Genomic DNA, 18,470 nt, shown 5'->3' with positions numbered 1-18,470 from the left:
ACCCATACTTTAGCTTAGCAAACACCCTAATTTTAAAAAGAAATTACTGAAATATCTTTTTGATCTTAAGACAGTTCAAATGGATTTCTCTATTTTTCATTATTATGAAAAATTTGTTTCAATATTAGTGTTTCCTGGGGTGATTTCTGCGTAATGTTCAGTTATAACTAGGCTGCTTTTAAAGATCATAAGTTCCATGATCACATAAGTTCATTCTATCACATTCATATAAATATAGAGTAAATAATCTGTAGATGGTTTATTGATTCTAAAGCTTTTCTAATAAGGGTACTTCAATTCTGAATTGACTGTATTTCACAAGATGTCCCAACTTGAATATTATTAGGATGGAGTTCCAATTTTAGCAGGGCATATGCAGTTCTTTTACATGACCTAATGCTGACCATAGCTACACTCTGAAGGCCAGACCCAGGAGATGCTAGATAATTCAGATCATACTGCTTTAGCAGGGACTGGGAGATGGTTGCCAACTTTATTTGTTCCTTCTTTCATTACTTTGTGCATTTATTTCTTCATTTTTCTGTTCATTTATTTGTTAAAGTATAACTACTGGTACATCCATTTCATATTTCCTATCACCTTTACATCTTTACTATGTAAATTTATTTGAAAATTATTATTCTAACATGCCATCTTGCAAAACAGATATGGGAAGTACACTGCAAAAGGTATCCCTTTCTTTAAAAGAAAAGTACTGCTTATGTTTATCTAATCCAGTTTCTCTGGTAAGAAATATGAAAGAAATAGAGGTGTTAGAAAATACTATGAAAGAAATAGAAAACATGATTTTCTGAAGTTTTTTTTTGACATTGTCAAAAAAAAGTATACCTTCCTGGGAGGTTATGTCTGAAGTGAAAATGAAAGCCCTAAGAAGCAGTAGCATACAATGGAAGGCATATATAGCTAATAATAAAAGTTACCATGTTTTGAATTCTGTGTGCGAGGGATTTTCTTAACCACTTTATAGGCATAATATATACCATCACAGTATATATGGGTTCCATTTTACAGTTGATAAAACTGAGACTTAGAGAGATTAAATTACTTCCTCAGCTAGTAAATATTAAGACCAGGATCCTAAGCTTGTGCTTTTTGCTACTATGTTATATTGCCACCATGATCACTTAAATTGCAGTGCTGAAAAACTAAGTTTGAACAATTCATTTCATTGTAGCTATAGTCTCTGCATGGTTAGGACTATGGTTACAGTATGAAATTAGAGACCTGTTTTCTCTACCTAGGAGATTTATGTTTTATAATTTAGATTTTTTTATAACATTAGAAAATAGATCAAAATTTGTATTGGGGGATTTTATTTGAATACCTATATTATTCCTTCTATTACATTTTGTAGATGTCATTTATTATGGAGGTATAGAATATTTATTTTTATCCCTTTAGTTGACTGTTTGGTACTTGTCTTCAGCTTAGAGAAACTGGATTAGATAAACATAAGCAGTACTTTTTTTTAAAAGAAAGGGGTACCTTTTGCAGTGTACTCCCCATATCAGTTTGGAAGATGAAATGTTAGAATAATAATTTTTAAATAAATTTACATGATAAAAAGCTTTCATATTTCCTACTGTTGTTATTTTCATAGAATTCATGCAGACTGATTTTTTTTCCTCCAAACCTATAACTAGCTTAAAATATTTCTAATGGTAATTTCTATGAACATCACTTAGATCTAATCATTTAGGCAAGAGTCTAATCCTCTTGATCTTCACACTCTTCCTAATGAGTTAATGATTTGATTTTTTTAAAAGATCTATCCTATTTAATTAATGTCATCATTCTGTGTTCAGAATGTAATTTTATTTGATCATTAGAGGTTTTCATTAAATATTAGGTCTAGTAATAATTAATGTCGTTTTCTAATACTTTTTTAAATCGAATTTATTTAAACAATACAACAAAATTTAATCAACAATATAGTTGCCGTTGTTTTCTACTACTTGTGTCCAACGCTCAGGAAGCATTTTAATCCCTCTGTTGTAAAATTCTTGTGATTTTGATGCAAAAAATTCGGTCAATGCATTTTTGAGGCATTCTTCATTATTAAATTTTTTTCCAAGAAGAAAGTTTTGCAAAGAACGAAACAAATGGTAATCGGAAGGGGCAATATCAGGAGAATATGCAGGTTGAGGGAGAACTTCCCATTCCAACTGGCGCAGTTTTTCAGCAGTGATTCTTGCAGTATGCGGTCGTGCATTATCGTGGTGAAGAATTATGCCCTTCCGATTAATCAGCGCAGGTTCTTTTTCTCTTAAAGCTTGGGCTAACCTTTCCAATTGGGCACTATACACTGCACTTGTAATGGTTTGGGTAGATGGTAAAAGTTCATAATGAAGAATTCCTTTAAAATTCAACCAAACACACAACATCACTTTTTTCGCATGCAAGTCAGGTTTTGGCGTGGGCTGCGGAGCCTCATTTTTGTCCAACCATTGAGGCCGCCTTTTCAAATTAACATACAGCACCCATTTTTCATCTCCGGTAACAATTTGCTCTAAAAACAGCAAACGGTTTTGACGAGAGAGGAGCGAACTGCAAATTGTGACTCTTAGATTACGGTTGTTGTCGGTCAACTCATGAGGAACCCATTTTCCAAACTTTTGGACTTTGCCAAGTGCACGCAATTGATTGGAAATTGTTTTTTGTGAACAATTTAAAGTTGTCGTAAGCTCTTGTTGGGTAATTTGAGGATTTTGCACCAAAAGAGCTTGAAGAGCTTCTTGATCAAAATTGGACACACGGCCTCGACCACTCTTGTTATCTAACGAAAAATTTCCCTCGCGAAATTTCTCAAACCAACGCTGGCATTTTCTGGCGCTAACTGCATCTTGACCAAGAGCACTACAGATGTTTTTTGCAGCCTCACTTGCTTTTCTTCCTAATTGGAACTCGTAAAGCATGCAGTGCCGAATGTGCTCTTCATCCGCCATCTTCTTAGCCCTAGTTTTGCAACAAAAACCAAACCAAACACAAACTTTTTCAAGCAAAACTTGTTAATTGCACTTCACACGTTCTGTAGATACCGCGTGTTTGAAGGTTATGTCAATACAAGTCAACACCAAGCAAGATTAAACGAATGTTGAAAAACGACGTTAATTATTACTAGACCCAATATACTACCAAAGGTGTATAGGTTGGTCAGACAATCTTGCTTTATTGTTTAACTAGCAACAAAAATAAATATTTTAAAATTTTTATTGCTTTTTAATTATTTTTTGCTTTAATGTTAGACTGGATGAACTGGAAAAGGTATTAACTAATATTTTCACATTAATACCTTATCTTTATATTGTTTCTATGTTTTATCAAGTACTTTCATGTATGTTGAAGTAGTATGAAGTTAATAAATGTTCCCCTTATAATTGGAATTAGCCACATAGGAGTTAGAGACATTGAGATGAAAATACCAACTTTACTACTAATAAAACTGACAGAAAAAAGACTGGCTTCTTCATAAATCTATCCACCTAGTACAGAGCACAACTCCACATTTACAGGCTTCTTACACCTGGCAGCAAACGGCCTAAAATGTATGCTTTGTCCAGGTAGGCAGATGCAGAAGAAGGAGGCAAGAAGACTGGGCTAATCATGCCTAAACCCAGCTTCTAACTCCTTAGTAATTACAAATTACATCTTCCTCCTCTCTAGTGATCATTGCGCTAATGGAGTTTCCCACTAATAATTATACTACATTATCCCATTTAATCCTGACAATAACTTTGTGATGTTAGTAGAATAGAAATGGTTAGATTCATTTTTTTTTATAAAAACAAGAAGGGGAAGAAATCCTGTTTGTTCAAGGTAGGATATGGCAGATTAAAAAGACATCTGATTTTATTTGCCCATTGTTTAGAGAGAGTTCTACAGAATGTAGGAAAAATTTTATTTTGATAAACTGTAACATACTAGTGGATATACTTCTTACATTGTATAACATATAACTTATTGGTAGAGTATTGGCATATAGGTACTTAATTATTTTAAATTTATATACAATCAGATTCATGCTTTCTGTCTCATAAGAATTTTCTTTTTTTATAATAGTTTACTGAGTTGTAATTTGCAGACCATATAATTTAGCCTTTAAAAGTGTAAAATTAAGTGGTTTTTATAATAGTCACAAAGTTGTGCAACAATCGCCATAATCTAATTTTAGAACATTTTTATCATCACCCCAAAAAGAAAACCTGTACCTATTAGCAGTCACTCTCCATTCTCCTCTCACCTCAGTCCTTGACAACCACTATTCTTTCTGTCTGTATGGATTTGCCTATTCTGGACATTTCATCTAAATGAAATCATATAATATGTGCCCTTTTTATCTAGCTTCTTTCACTTAGCATAATATTTTCAGGGACCATCAATATTGAATCACATATTAGTTCTTCATTCTTTTTTTTACAGTGAAATGATATTCCATTGTTTGAATATACCACATTTTGTTTATTACTTAAGTTATTGATGGACATTTGTTTCCCCCCACACACTTTTTGGCTATTGTAATGCTGGTATGAGCATATGTGTACAATTTTTTTTTTTGTGGAACTGTGTTTTTAATTCTCTTGGCTATCTCTATAGTAAAATTGCTGGACCATATCGTAGACAGTTTCTTGTTTAACAGTTCTCTGAAATCCATCTTATGACTCATAGAAAACAGGTTTTTCTAAGTCACAATTTTTCTATTCTTTTACTCATTTTTCTATACTGTTCCTGTCTTACATTTTTCTAAAAATACTGAAATGAACTAAGTTCTTTTGATCAGTTTAAATTTGGTCATTTTGTCTCTGTTCTTCAGCCATTTTATTTTCCTATTTTTTAAAATTGATATATTTCGAAATTTTTTCATATTTGTGGGGTCAGTCAACAAATTTTGGCAGGCAGTAAAATTGTTCGAGTGAGGTGTGTGTGTTTTTATTAGTTGTGTTCATTAAGGCTGCAGTTTAGTTCATAGAAACAGTACAGTATTCTAATAAAATAGTGCCTCATTGTCATTAAGTATAAATGCAGTGCTTCTCAATCTTGTTTATCTATTAAAGTCCTTCTTACTTCATTGAAGAAGGAAAAAAAAAAAAAAAAAAAAGACATGCCACTTAATCTCCAAAAGGAGATCTCTGGATGGTTTTAAGAAAGCTTCTTAAGTGGATAGTTACAATGTGTCCAACTCTAGAAATAAAGACATGATAGCTTAAGGAGCTTACAGATCTAGGAGGCTATGGTGAAAACAAATAGGCAAACTCTCTATTACATTATAAAATGATATAAAGGCATGAGTAAGGTACAATGGAAATGTAGAAAAGAAGAACATCTAATCCATACTGCTTAGTGATGGTAAATGTGTCCTATATCTTCAAGGACAAATAGAGGTAAACCCAGCAGAAAGGGATTTTAGATGAAGTTCATTCTGGATAGAAGGAGAAGTATATAAACATACTCAATGAAAGAGTATGCTTCTTTTACAGGAATTAAAAATAGTTTAATGTGATTGTAACAAAAAGATATCTATGAAGAAGTAAGATTTGAGGCTAGTAGAGCTAGGCAAATTCTCTTTCATAAAGAGACTTGTGTGTAGAGCTAAAGAATTTGAATTTTATCCTAATTACTTCAGGGAGTGTAAGGTTTGAACTTGGGCTTTCAGGTGGAGTGTATGAGGGGCAAGGGAAAATAAACATATAAATGATAAATATCAAACAAAGGGCCCAAAAATCTTTTCAAAATTAAAAATAAGAATGTCTATTCCATTAAAGGTTCTGATTTGTGTTTATTCCAATAAATATAACAATTTTGGCCAGTTTCAGCAGTTAGAGTGGATTGAGAGGTGAAAAGGAAATAGGTTAGTAAAAGGGTTACAATTGGAAAGGGAGGTAGAAGGAAACAGGAAGATGAGAGGGAGGTGAAAAAGGAAGAAGGGCCAAAAGGTGGTAGACATGGAAGGGAGGAGAGGAAACAGATTCTTGATACTCCATCTAGAGATACTCTGTGGAAGAAAGGCCTCATTCCATAATTTGTGTTGTACCTTGTGACCTCTTGCTTCTGCTTGTTGGTTTAACAATGGTGTTGGATTCATTGTCTATTTTTGTTTGTTTTTAAGGGGATGGAAGAATCATCCCCCTTTACATTCTTAACATATTTAGATTTCTCCAGACAATAATGATATATATGTTTTTTGTTTTGTTTTTGTTTTTTTTATATATTTTATTGATTTTTGTTTTTACAGAGAAGAGAGAGGGACAGAGAGTTAGAAACATCGATGAGAGAGAATCATCGATCAGCTGCCTCTTGCACACCTCCTACTGGGGATGTGCCCGCAACCAAGGTACATGCCCCTGACCAGAATCGAACCTGGGACCCCTCAGTCCACAAGCCAATGCTCTATCCACTGAGCCAAACTGGTTTCAGCTCTATGTTTGTTTGTTTTGTTTTGATACAGTGTTTATATTATTTAGTTATACTTTTATCAAATTAAGAATATGAATCTTTATACTTTTTTGCTAATCACCCTCTGGTAGTAATTTTTTTTCTTCCTGTTTATATTAAATATTATTTTGCATTATTTTCAAGTATACAGCACACTGGTCAGACAATCATACACTTCACAAAGTGCTCCTCCTGATATCCCTACCTATAGTACTCAAGGATATCTTTTTCTCCACATTCTTGCCAATAGTTTTGTTTGTTCATTTATTAATGATAGGCATTCTGACAGGTGTGAGGTGATACTTATTGTGGTTTTAATTTGCATTTCTCTGATGATTAGTGAAATTGAATATCTTTTCATATGTGTATTGGTCATCTGTATGTCCTCTTTGGAGAAGTGTCTATTCAGGTCCTCTTTTTTTATTGGATTATGTACTTTTGTTGTTGAGGTTGTTGTTGTGTGAGTTCTTTATAAACTTTGGATATTAACCCCTTATCAGATATATCATTGGCAAACATCTTCTTCTGTTCAGTAGGTTGTCTTTTCATTTTGTTGATGATTTCCTTTGCCATGCAAAACTTGTTAAAAATATTTTTTATTGATTTTAGAGAGAGGAAGGGAGAGGGAGAAAGAGAAACATCGATTGGCTGTCTCCTGCACGCCCCCTACTGGGGACTGAGCCTGCAACCCAGCATGTACCGTGACCTGGAATAGAACCAGGTGCATGGAATGATGCTCAACCAACTGAGCCACACCAGCAATGCAAAAACTTTTTAGTTTGATGTAGTCACATTTGTTTATTTTTTTTCCCTTGTCTAAAGTCTGTAGTAATTTGTTTAATACAGCAAAATTAATCATAGCTTTCTTCAATAATGTATATTAGATTTTATTTTATGCTTATTATAGTAAATCTGACTGAATTTAATAAGTTTCTACTTCCCTGGTATGTCTTACAACTTAAAAATACATTGAGTAGCTAAAACCGGTTTGGCTCAGTGGATAGAGCATCGGTCTGCGGACTGAAAGGTCCCAGGTTCTATTCCAGTCAAGGGCATATGTACCTTGGTTGCCGGCATATCCCCAGCAGGAGGCAGCTGGTCGATGTTTCTCTCCCATCGATGTTTATAACTCTCTCTCCCTCTCTCTTCCTCTCTGTAAAAAATCAATAAAATATATATTTTTAAAATACATTGAGTAAACTTTTCTACAGAGAAATCATTATTAAAAAGCTTTACTAATTCTTTTGACAGGTTGAAATATTTGCATTGTTATTTTTCAGTATTCTAATATTCATTACTTTTTTCAGCTTTGTTTTTTGAGACCACAATTTGAAAGCATCTATAAACACACTGTTTTTATAATACCAGAAAGGTGGCTACTTTCTTGTGTTAATTATTTTTTAAACACTTTCAAGAGTCAGCTTACTAACTAATTAAAGATAAAACTAAAACAGTTAATGCTTAAATAATCCTGACTTTAGTTCTATTTAGTATGAAGTCTGTCTTGTTAGGTAACCATTAAACTTTTTTATTGAAAAGAATTTTTAAGCTCAAAAGTTTAAAGTTAAATTATCTTGAACAGCAACAAACTAATTCTTATGTATTGTAAACATAAATATATGAGATAAATATATATATTGTACCTTCACAGAGGCCTATTTTGCTATCTTAGACCTTTAATCCATGAAAGGAAAAAATGAGACAGGAAAAATATTTTGATAATCATCAGTGAAGTAGAATTTCCACATTGTATCTAAAAATGGGGGGAAAAGTTATAGACTTTCTATTCATTTTGTTAATGCAATATATTTATATAATTTTGCACCTCTTATTGTTTGCTAGTAAAAATATTTACTATATTTTTAATGTCTCTTAAAAAACAAATATTTAGTTGAAGAATTAGTCCAACATGTTGTAAATTAGTTCAGTAAATTTTTTAAAAAAATATATTTTATTGATTTTGTACAGAGAGGAAGGGAGAGAGATAGTTAGAAACATCAATGAGAGAGAGTCATCGATCAGCTGCCTCTTGCACACCCCCTACTGGGGATATGCCTGCAACCAAGGTACATGCTCTTGACCGGAATCAAACCCGGGACCTTTCAGTCCCCAAGCCGACGCTCTATCCATTGAGCCAAACCGGTTTCGGCTAGTTCAGTAAATTTTTTATTTAAAAAGGTTATATAGCCCTAACCTATTTGGCTCAGTGGATAGAGCATCGGCCTGCAGACTGAAGGTTACTGGGTTCGATTTCAGTCAAGAGCACATGCCCCGGTTCAGGCTCCGTCCCTGGAGGGGGACATGCAGGAGGTGGCCGATAGGTGATTCTCTTTCATAATCGATGTTTCTATCTCTTTCTACCCCTCTCCCTACCTCTCTGGAAAACCAAACAAAAAACTCAGTGCCTTAAACAACAAAGCTTTACTCCTCCCTCAATTTATGTTATTGGCTGTGTTATGAAACAGTTCCACTCTGGAATCCAGGCTGAAGAAGCTGCCCTTATCTGAGATATTGTCATCTTTGTAGTGGAGGAAAAGGGAGATGGTCAAACCATGTGAGGCCCTTAAAACTTTTGTTTGGAACTGGCACATTATTTCAATTCACATTTCGTTATTCACACTGTTACGTGGCTGATTCTGATGTGAGTGGAGTGAGAATTACAGCCTTTCCACTAGGGAAAGAGGAGGTATGAATGTTTTCATAACAGTTTCCCACATTACATTCTTGTAAAGATAAAATGAACTATAGTAATCTATAATAATAAAAGTGTAATATACTAATTAGACCAGATAGCCAAACGACCTTCCTGACATCATTCCAGATGTCCTTCCAGGTAAAGCCACATGGTGGGGACCAAGGCAGAGGCAGTTAGGGACGATCAGGTAGGCAGGCAAGTAGTTAGGAGCCAGTGGTCCTGGATTGCAAGAAGGGTACAGGCTGGGCTCGCGCACGCTCTCTCTCTCTTTCTCTCTCTCTCTCTCTCTCTCTCTCTCTCTCTCTCTCTCTCTCTCTCTCTCTCTCTCACACACACACACACACACACACACACACACACACACACACACACACTGTGCACGAATTTTGTGCCCCAGGCCTCTATAATAATAAAAGCATAATATGCTAATTAGACCAGATATTCTTCCCTACGAAGCCAGGGCTGCAAGAGCCGAGTTGGCCACCGCAGCAGGGACTGCAAATTTCATGCATCAGCCTTCTAGTTAAATATAAGTAACTTAAACTTTTCCTAAAGTATAGTGGAATATCTCATTAATTTACAAGTTTATGACTTATACAAGCCATATACTATTAGGTAGGTGTATCAGTTAATAAGGCAGATTTTTTCAATAGATGGAGTTACACATATGTTGATATATGTGTGATTTGATATGTATGCTATTTTGTTGTGTTAACAAGCTTCAAAACTTCATATGTCAAATTTTCTTAAGGTGTGAACATCACTGATATTTTTACATTTAAAAATGTTGAATTTCGTGCCAAAAATAGAGCATTTGTGGGAAGTTATAGTTCATTACTTTATTTTGAAGAAAAGTGCTGTTGAATACTTTAATAAGCTTATGGTGAACATGCTCCCATCTCAAGATACTTATGAATACTGGTTTAAATGCTTTAAAGATGATTTCAATGTGAAAGACAAAGAACAGCCAGGTCAATTGAAAAGTTTTGAAGACCAACGATTATAAACATTATTGGATGAATATGTGTGTCAAACTCAAAAATAGTTTGCAGAAAGATTAATTGTTTTCCAATTGTTTACAAGTAATGGGAAAGATTTTGAGGGAAAATGGGTACCATATCAACTGAACAAAAGGCAAATGGAAAATCGAAGAGTCATCAGTAAAATGTTGCTTCAATGGCACAAAAGAAAGGCTTTTTTGCATTGAATCGTGACTAGTGATGAAAAGTGAATTTATTTTGAGAATCCCAAATGCACAGAATCATGGGTTGATCCCTGTCAACCATCAACATCGACTGCAAGGCCAAATCATTTCAGAAAGAAGACAATACTCTATGTTTGGTGGGATCAGGAAGGTGTGGTGTATTATGAGCTTCGAAACCAGGTATAACCTTAATATTTATCGCTACCAACAATGATCAATTTGAACCACACTTTGATCATGAAACGACCAGAATGTTCCAGAAGACACGGCAAAGTAATTTTGCTTCATGATGATGGACCATCACACACGTCAAAACCAGTTAAAGACACGTTAAAAGATCTTTCCTGGGAAGTATTTACCCACCCGCTATACTCACCAGATCTTGCTCCTTCAGATTACCATTTGTTCCATTAGATGTCTCATGCACTTTCTGAGCAGCACTTCAAAACATAAGAAGAAGTGGAAAATTGGGTCTCCGAATGGTTTGCCTCAAAACAAGAAAAGATCTATTGGGACGATAACCACAAATTACCTGAAAAATGGGGAAATGTGTAGCTAGCAATGGACAATACTTTGAATAAAGCACTTTTGATGTTTCTTTTGAAATTATCATGTTGTTTTTTATAACAAAATTCACATTATTAACTGGTACACCTGGTATAAGTTTACCTTGGCAGTATAAATGTTGTAAAGGTTTACTAAAACAACAAGTAATGTAATTTTTATTAACCAATGTTACCCAATAAATTTAATTTTTTAGAAAATAGTGTATGTCAAAGTGCTTAATTTTATGAGGAACAGATTTTTTTTTAGCACTTAACAAGTATTATACCAGTATCCAAGAAAATATACTGGCAGAAAACTAGTCCTTAGGTGTCAATAAGGAAGAATGTTTCTGGAGTTACATTATATCCTAATTCTTGGATATTTAGTATACATCAGAATATGGAATTCTTGAAGAAATTTTTTTTGTTCATTTAATTTTGCTTAACCTAGTATTTATTTCCCTGATTTATTTGACCTTGGAACCTATTTGCTAAGCAATACCTAATAAATTTTCTTAAAGAAATACTGGCATGAGGAAGTTGGTAAGCTGATTATAATTCATTAATAGATCTAGATCTTCAGTGTTTGTCAACCTCTTTGTTAATTTTAGTGGTGGTTTGTTTTCATAAAGAAAGCAAGTGCATTTTCTTTTTTAACCTCAGGGTATCCCACCCAGTTCAGGGAAATTCCATGTGGAATTATTCTGAATTGGATACAGTCTGTGTTCAGGTACTCTGTTGATATGTATTCTTAAAGAACCCCCACCCAGTACCACCCAGTGACACTCATACCTCAGAAGTCTTATAATAGCATAACAACAGCTGACATTTTTTTTTTAAAGATTAGAATTGTGGGATAAGCATATTTTTAGGTTGAAGTTTTAAAAAATATTATTAAGACAAAAACATACCCAATTCATGTTTTTAAATTTTTTTATTCCTTTATTGGGAAAACAAAAATAACAAATTAAAACATCTTAGACCAAAAAAAAATAATAATAATAAAAAAAATAAAAAAAATAAAACATCTTAGACCAGTATTTCCCAGAGTGGGGCACATGCCCTACAGGGTGGCAAATTGATTTTTAAAGGGGGCAATTTGAGAATGAGTTATTAACAGTGAATTTTTTGCATTTATTATGGTTATAGGGGCCTAAAATACAATATATAAATACATATTGTGATATATTTATGCATTTCAGTTTTCTATTATGTTTTGAAACTTTATTTGCTATTTTCATATTATTTCATATTATTTTTTAAAACAATTTCTTAGTGATTTCTTCCTCAGTATTCAACTGTCTTCATTTTTCTCTTTCAAGGATGCCATGTTATTTGGAAGCTTGTTTAGACCAAATTTAATGACCTTTTAGGCTTCCTCTATGTGAATAGTTCACTTTTTTAATAATAAGAATTTTATGTCAGGGGGTGGGGGTCTGGATTTTAGAGATGCTTATGTGGGGCATGGCCAAAAAAGGTTGGTAACCACTGTCTCAGACATTAACCCATTCTTATACAATCTTGCAAGAGTCATTAAAAATTAATATGGACTTTTCTGGGAGTTTTTTTGTTGTTCTCTGTTAGGGTAAAAGTAAAGTTTAAAATAAAGGAAGTTAATTTAGAGGTTAACAAAGACAACTTCTAGAACTAAATAATTGAGGGTTGATTTTAGATAAATGTGTTGGTGGTTCTTTTTATGGAATGCTTATGTATATTCACAGCTCAGCCAGCAGGAGTGCCAGAAATCTTAAAGAAGAGCTTGCATAGTTGTTCAGTGAAAGGAGAGGAAGAAGTATTTTTAATTGGCAAGAACTTTCTGAAAGGAACTAAAGTGATTTTCCAAGAAAATGTTTCTGGTAAGTAGACATAATTTCACTGACATAGAGATTGTTGCATGTTTCACTTTGTTTAAAGCTATAGTCATAGCTACAAAGTGAAAAAATAAAATAAAGTAAATCACTGTTTTTGTTTCAATCAGATGAAAACTCTTGGAAGTCAGAAGCTGAAATCGACATGGAATTATTTCATCAGGTATTTCATTTTAAGACTTTTAAAAAATATTTTATTGATTTCTGAGGGGTGGGAGAGATAGAAACATTAACAATGAGAGAATCATCCATTGGCTGCCTTCTGCATGACCCCCGCTGGGAATCCAACCTGCAGCCAGTAATCCTGGTTCAGAGTTCATTGCTCAACCACTGAGCCACGCCCCCAGGGCTAATTTAAGACTTTTTATAGTTTGATTGTTTACTCTCTGAGAAATTCAGTTTTGTTTCAAAATTTCCTGAATCAAAAGATTAAATTTTTTCTTTATTTTCTTTGTTTTCTTTCTCAGGATTGCTCTGGCTATTTGGGGTCTCTCTCTTTTTTTTTTTTATTCCAGATGAATTTTTGGAGAGTTTGTTCTAGATCTTTGAAATATACCATTGGTATTTTAATAGGTATTGCATTGAATTTATAGATTACTTTAGGTAGTATGGATACTTTAATGATCTTGATTCTATCAATCCATGAACATAGTATGTTCTTCCATTTGTTTATGTCTTCCTCTATCTTTTTTCAGTGTCCTGTAGTTTTCCGAGTACAGGTCTTTTACTTCTTTAGTTAAGTTTATTTCTAGAAATCTTATTTTTTTTGGTGCATTGGTAAATGGGATTTTTGTTGTTGTGGTTGAAACATTTATTTCTTAATATTTATTTGTGCTGGCGATTTGGATTATCTTAACCTACTATTAGCTAAATCAAAGAGAATTTATTTATTGAGTTCCAAGTGTTTTTATGTTTGTTACCTTTTTGCATCCAGAAGAACAATTTGTTACACTTGTATTGAAGAGTGTGTATTTGCAGGCACTCACTATGTATTGGTTTTATATAATAAGAAAAAAGAGCCTGAAAACGAGAAAGAAATAACTTAAGAATTAGTATGTAGAGCAAATAGGAGCAAACTCAGGTGCTGAGACAACAGAAGAGAAGGGCAAATTTATATGCAAATCAGATAGAAGACTCGAAAAATTGTAGTAAGTTTAGATATAGATCATAGAGAATGGAGAGGCAGGAACATACTAATGTGTAAAATACTCAAAGCCTAAAATATAGCATCAAATGCTGATAGGAATAGAAAAGAGCACATGAAAGCTAGCAGAGAGCTAAAAGAGGCAAAAAAATTGAGAATCTATATCCAATTTATTAAAGATATTAAAACAAAAGTTTGTAATTCTTTTGTGTCATATATATATATATATATATATATATATATGTATATTTTATTTTTTTTATTTTTATTTTTTTACATATGTGTCTTTATTCCCCCATTACCCCCCATCCTCCACTAATACCCCACCTCCCTTTTGTCTGTGTCCATTGATTAGGCTCATATGCATGCACACAAATCCCTTGGTTGATCTTTCCCCCTTACTCCCACCGACCCCCCCACCTGGGGGTATCTTATTCCTTTTTATTCTTCTGTGGTTTAAGAAAAATCTTAGGAAGTAAAAAAAAGTCATCAAATTCACTTCGCCTTGAGCTGTCATCATTTGCCTCCTGCATATCTCATCCTCTGCACAAAAGTATAATCACGATCCCTTGATGCTCCTTCCCATTACTATATTGTACCGGGGAAGAAGAAAATACATCCAAATGGGTCACAATATCTTCCAAGAAGACGTGGCAACCTTGAGTAACAGTTGGCGAAGCATTTGTGAACTCTTCTTTTCTTATAAGGATGTTTCTGCCACTATTCTGACAAAAAAATAAATAAATAACTTTGATTTCCAGGATCATGGTAGACTGAACTTTATTTGGTTAAATGAGGGTAAATTTGACTTAATTTGGGTAAACTGAGGTCTATTTGGCTAAGTAATTAGGAAGCAGTGAACCGCCTTGTAAAGTACACCTCAACTAAGGTTGTACAGAACATGGTAACTGATACTGGGCTCGATGGGCATAGTTTTTTTCTCAAAATGTACTCATTCTTTTATTCAGCAAATATATTTGTGTATTTCTTGTATAAAGTGCTTAACAGGATAAATACGTAGAATGAAGACAGAACATCCTATGTTCTCATGAACCTTACATTCTTGAGGTTGGAGAGGGGGGGGGGGGGAAAACACACATCATAACAGTAATTTCAGGTAGTGATAAGTGCTAATTTAGAAAGAAACAAGAGTATATGATTAGGACTGAGAGGGGTGTCACTTTTAAAAGGATGGTCAGATCGCTTCTCCAAGGAGGTAACATTTGAATAATTCTTAAAAATGGGTAAGGAACTAGTCATTTTAAGAGGTGAAGGAAGAATATTCTAGAGAGAGAGAACAGTAAGTTGTAAAGGCTCTGAGGTAAAAGTGAATTTTGTATGTTAAAAGAATGGACTGAGAATGTCAGTATGCCTAGAATATAAACAATCTGGGGAGGATGAGGATAAAAGAAAGTTGTTATGGCAGGAACCTTGTTAGTCATTATAAAACATTTGGATTTTATCTTAAAAATAGTTTTAAAATTAATATCCTGGCCCTTACCAGTTTGGCTAGTGGATAGAGCTTCGACCTTCGGACTGAAGGGTCCCAGGTTCGATTCCGGTCAAGGGCATGTACCTTGGTTGCAGGCACATACCCACTAGAGCACATGTGTCAAACACAAGGCCCTCGGGCCAAATCCGTCCCGCCAGGCCTTGCAATGTGGCCCGCACCGCACTGTCATCACTGCACTCCGCTGCTTTTCCATCACAATGACAGTTTATGACTGTTCAGTAAACCATTTGGCCCGCGATTTAGGCTGGATTTTAGATTTTGGCCCCTTCTCTGATTGAGTTCGACACCCCTACGTGCAGGAGGCACTGATCGATGTTTCTGTCTATCCCTCTTACCTTCCACTCTGTTAAAAAAACAAAAACAAAAAAACACACAATAGCCGAGACCCGTTTGGCTCAATGGATAGAGCATCGGCTTGGCGACTGAAGGGTCCCGGGTTCGATTCCGGTCAAGGGCATGTATCTTGGTTGCGGGCATATCCCCAGTAGGGGGTGTGCAAGAGGCAGCTGATCGATGACTCACTCTCATCGATGTTTCTAACTCTATCTTTCTCCCTTCCTCTCTGTACAAAATCAATAAAGTATATTTAAAAAAATATACACACAATAAAATGTGTTTTTTTAAAGATTAATATCCTGATGTCTATGAACCTAAGTTTTAAAATAATTTTTCTAGTCAGACTTTTGACCTTTATAGCTAAAAGGAAATGTACTTAATTATAATTTTTATTTCAAAATTGTTATTTAAATATTGCTTCTTTTCTGACTCTTGTAATTTTCTTTCAATTAGAATCATCTTATTGTGAAAGTTCCCCCATATCATGACCAACATATAACTTTGCCAGTATCAGTGGGAATATATGTAGTGACCAATGCTGGAAGATCTCATGATGTTCAACCATTCACTTACACTCCAGACCCAGGTATGTAAAAAAAAAAAAAAAAAAAAAAAAAAAAAAAAAAGAGTCTGAACTAAAATGAATGTTTAATTTCTGGTACTTTGGAAAGATATGGAGATCAGCCAACCAAAAGGAAAAAGTGGTAGCCTGGCTTGTGTGGCTCAGTGGTTGAGTGTCCACCTATGAACCAGGAGGTCACTGTTCGATTCCCGGTTAGGGCACATACTCAAGTTGTGGGGTTGGATCCACAGTAGGAAGCGTCTAGGAGACAACTAATCATTGATTCTCTTTCATTATTGATGTTTCTGTCTCTCTCTCTCTCCCTCTTCCTTTCTCTGAAATCAATTTTAAAAAAAGAGAGAGAATTTAAAAAAAAACAAAAAAACAAAAACCGGTTTGGCTCAGTGGATAGAGCATTGGTCTGCAGACTGAAAGGTCCCAGGTTCGATTCCAATCAAGGGCATGTACCTTGGTTGTGGGCATAACCCCTGTGGGGGGGGGGGTGAAGGATGCAGCTGATCGATGTTTCTCTCTCATCAATGTTTCTAGCTCTCTATTCCTCTTCCTCTCTGTAAAAAATAAATAAAACATAAAATAAATAAATAAATAAATAAAGAGCCTGGCTTTTGAAAAAGAAAGAAAAGAAAAGCTAGGAATGCTCTGAAGTCAGACTCTCCAGAATTATCACACAGCTTACTCTTTAATAAGAATTAACATTCATTGAGTTTCTCTAGTCTGCAGAAAGATGAAAAGTGACAACTTTGGGAAACTGCTAATAGTTTAGCTAGCTTACAGGATTGCCTTTTGGGAGAGAGAAGAGCTTGCTTAGAACCATAAGTGATAAGAATCACAAATGGAGTTAAGTGCCTGTAACATTTTCTAATCTGTGTAATCAAAAATACCAAAGACTGCTGGTGAATAAATATTTTAAGTATAATTTTAAGCATTTATGCAAAATAGATGCTTTTAGAAACCAGAGCAATAAGAACAATTGAAATGTTAAAAATTTACAAGATCTACCCTGGCTGGGTGGCTCAGTTAGGGTTAGAGCATTAATCCTTTCTTCTTTTTTTAATAGCAGCAGCTGGTGCTTTGAATATAAATGTGAAGAAGGAAATATCTAGTCCAGCACGACCTTGCTCTTTTGAAGAGGCCATGAAAGGTACTAAGTTGATTTTTATATATTTCCCTAGCAAACTAAGATTTTGTTTTCTCTTATGTACTTGGAACACTTAGCAGGGTCTCTTCTATATTGTAAAATAAATATTTGTTTTTTACTGAATGCAGAGATTTGTTTCCCAACTTGATATTTCCCTTCATTCATCATGTAAACAATTTTAAAATATATATATTTTATTGATTTTTTTACAGAGAGGAAGGGAGAGAGAGAGAGCTAGAAACGTTGATGAGAAAACATCGACCAGCTGCCTCTTGCACACCCCCTTCTGGAGATGTGCCCGCAACCTACGTACATGCCCTTGACCGGAATCGAACCTGGGACCTTTCAGTCTGCAGACTGACGCTCTACCGCTGAGCCAAACCGGTTTCGGCATGTAAACAATTTTTTTTTACATGTTGGAGTGGAGGTTTTGTTTTTTTTTTTTTCCCATTCCCCAATATTAAAAATCTTAAAAGTATATGCAAAGTACAATATGTATGTACAAAATTTTCTACCAATAAGATTAGTTGAAACTAAAGAGACCAAAATATGAACTATCAACATTTGAAAAAGTTGCTTTAGGATCTTTCTTCTGACGTTTTTATTTACTTCTCTGCCAATCCCCAGGGATAACAAAGTTATATCTTCAGGATGTTATGTGACAGATTCTTTCTCAGGTTTCTAAAACAACTATGATACTCAGTGATACTTTTGTGCCATTATAAATGAATATGTCAATTATGTAATGGCCATTGGTTTATTCTTATAATCCTAGCTTTTACTTACACTTTTCTGCCATGAAATTCATGAGTTACATAAAATTAAATTATAAAATTAAAAATATTTACATTTAAAAGGGAATAATATGCTTAATTTTATCCAATATGGTAGCTTTTTTTTCTATTGTCAGTAGTAAAATTTAGCTATCATATATATAACATGCCAGTTTTGTATCTCATGCTATATAACATTTTAAATAATGGACTTTTAAATC

General features: G+C 34.2%; 1 protein-coding gene across 13 annotated transcripts in view; it reads left to right on the top strand.

Moving 5' to 3' along the window:
• NFAT5 (nuclear factor of activated T cells 5) overlaps positions 1-18,470 on the top strand; it is a 101,390-nt gene that overhangs the window by 69,157 nt on the left and 13,763 nt on the right. For 11 of the 13 annotated variants that reach the window (XM_036441327.2, XM_036441324.2, XM_045582741.1 and 8 more), the window contains 4 exons: positions 12,616-12,750; positions 12,873-12,925; positions 16,209-16,341; positions 17,396-17,479. In XM_036441327.2, coding sequence (XP_036297220.1) covers positions 12,616-12,750; positions 12,873-12,925; positions 16,209-16,341; positions 17,396-17,479 — 405 coding nt within the window. The remainder of the gene's footprint in view (positions 1-12,615; positions 12,751-12,872; positions 12,926-16,208; positions 16,342-17,395; positions 17,480-18,470) is intronic. The other 2 variants (XM_036441328.2, XM_036441326.2) reach the window with 1 other exon arrangement.

The sequence above is a fragment of the Pipistrellus kuhlii genome, unplaced genomic scaffold (assembly GCF_014108245.1).
Source record: "Pipistrellus kuhlii isolate mPipKuh1 unplaced genomic scaffold, mPipKuh1.p scaffold_m20_p_17, whole genome shotgun sequence".
Classification (NCBI taxonomy): Eukaryota; Metazoa; Chordata; class Mammalia; order Chiroptera; family Vespertilionidae; genus Pipistrellus; species Pipistrellus kuhlii.
This window is presented reverse-complemented; position numbering and strand designations above follow the sequence as displayed.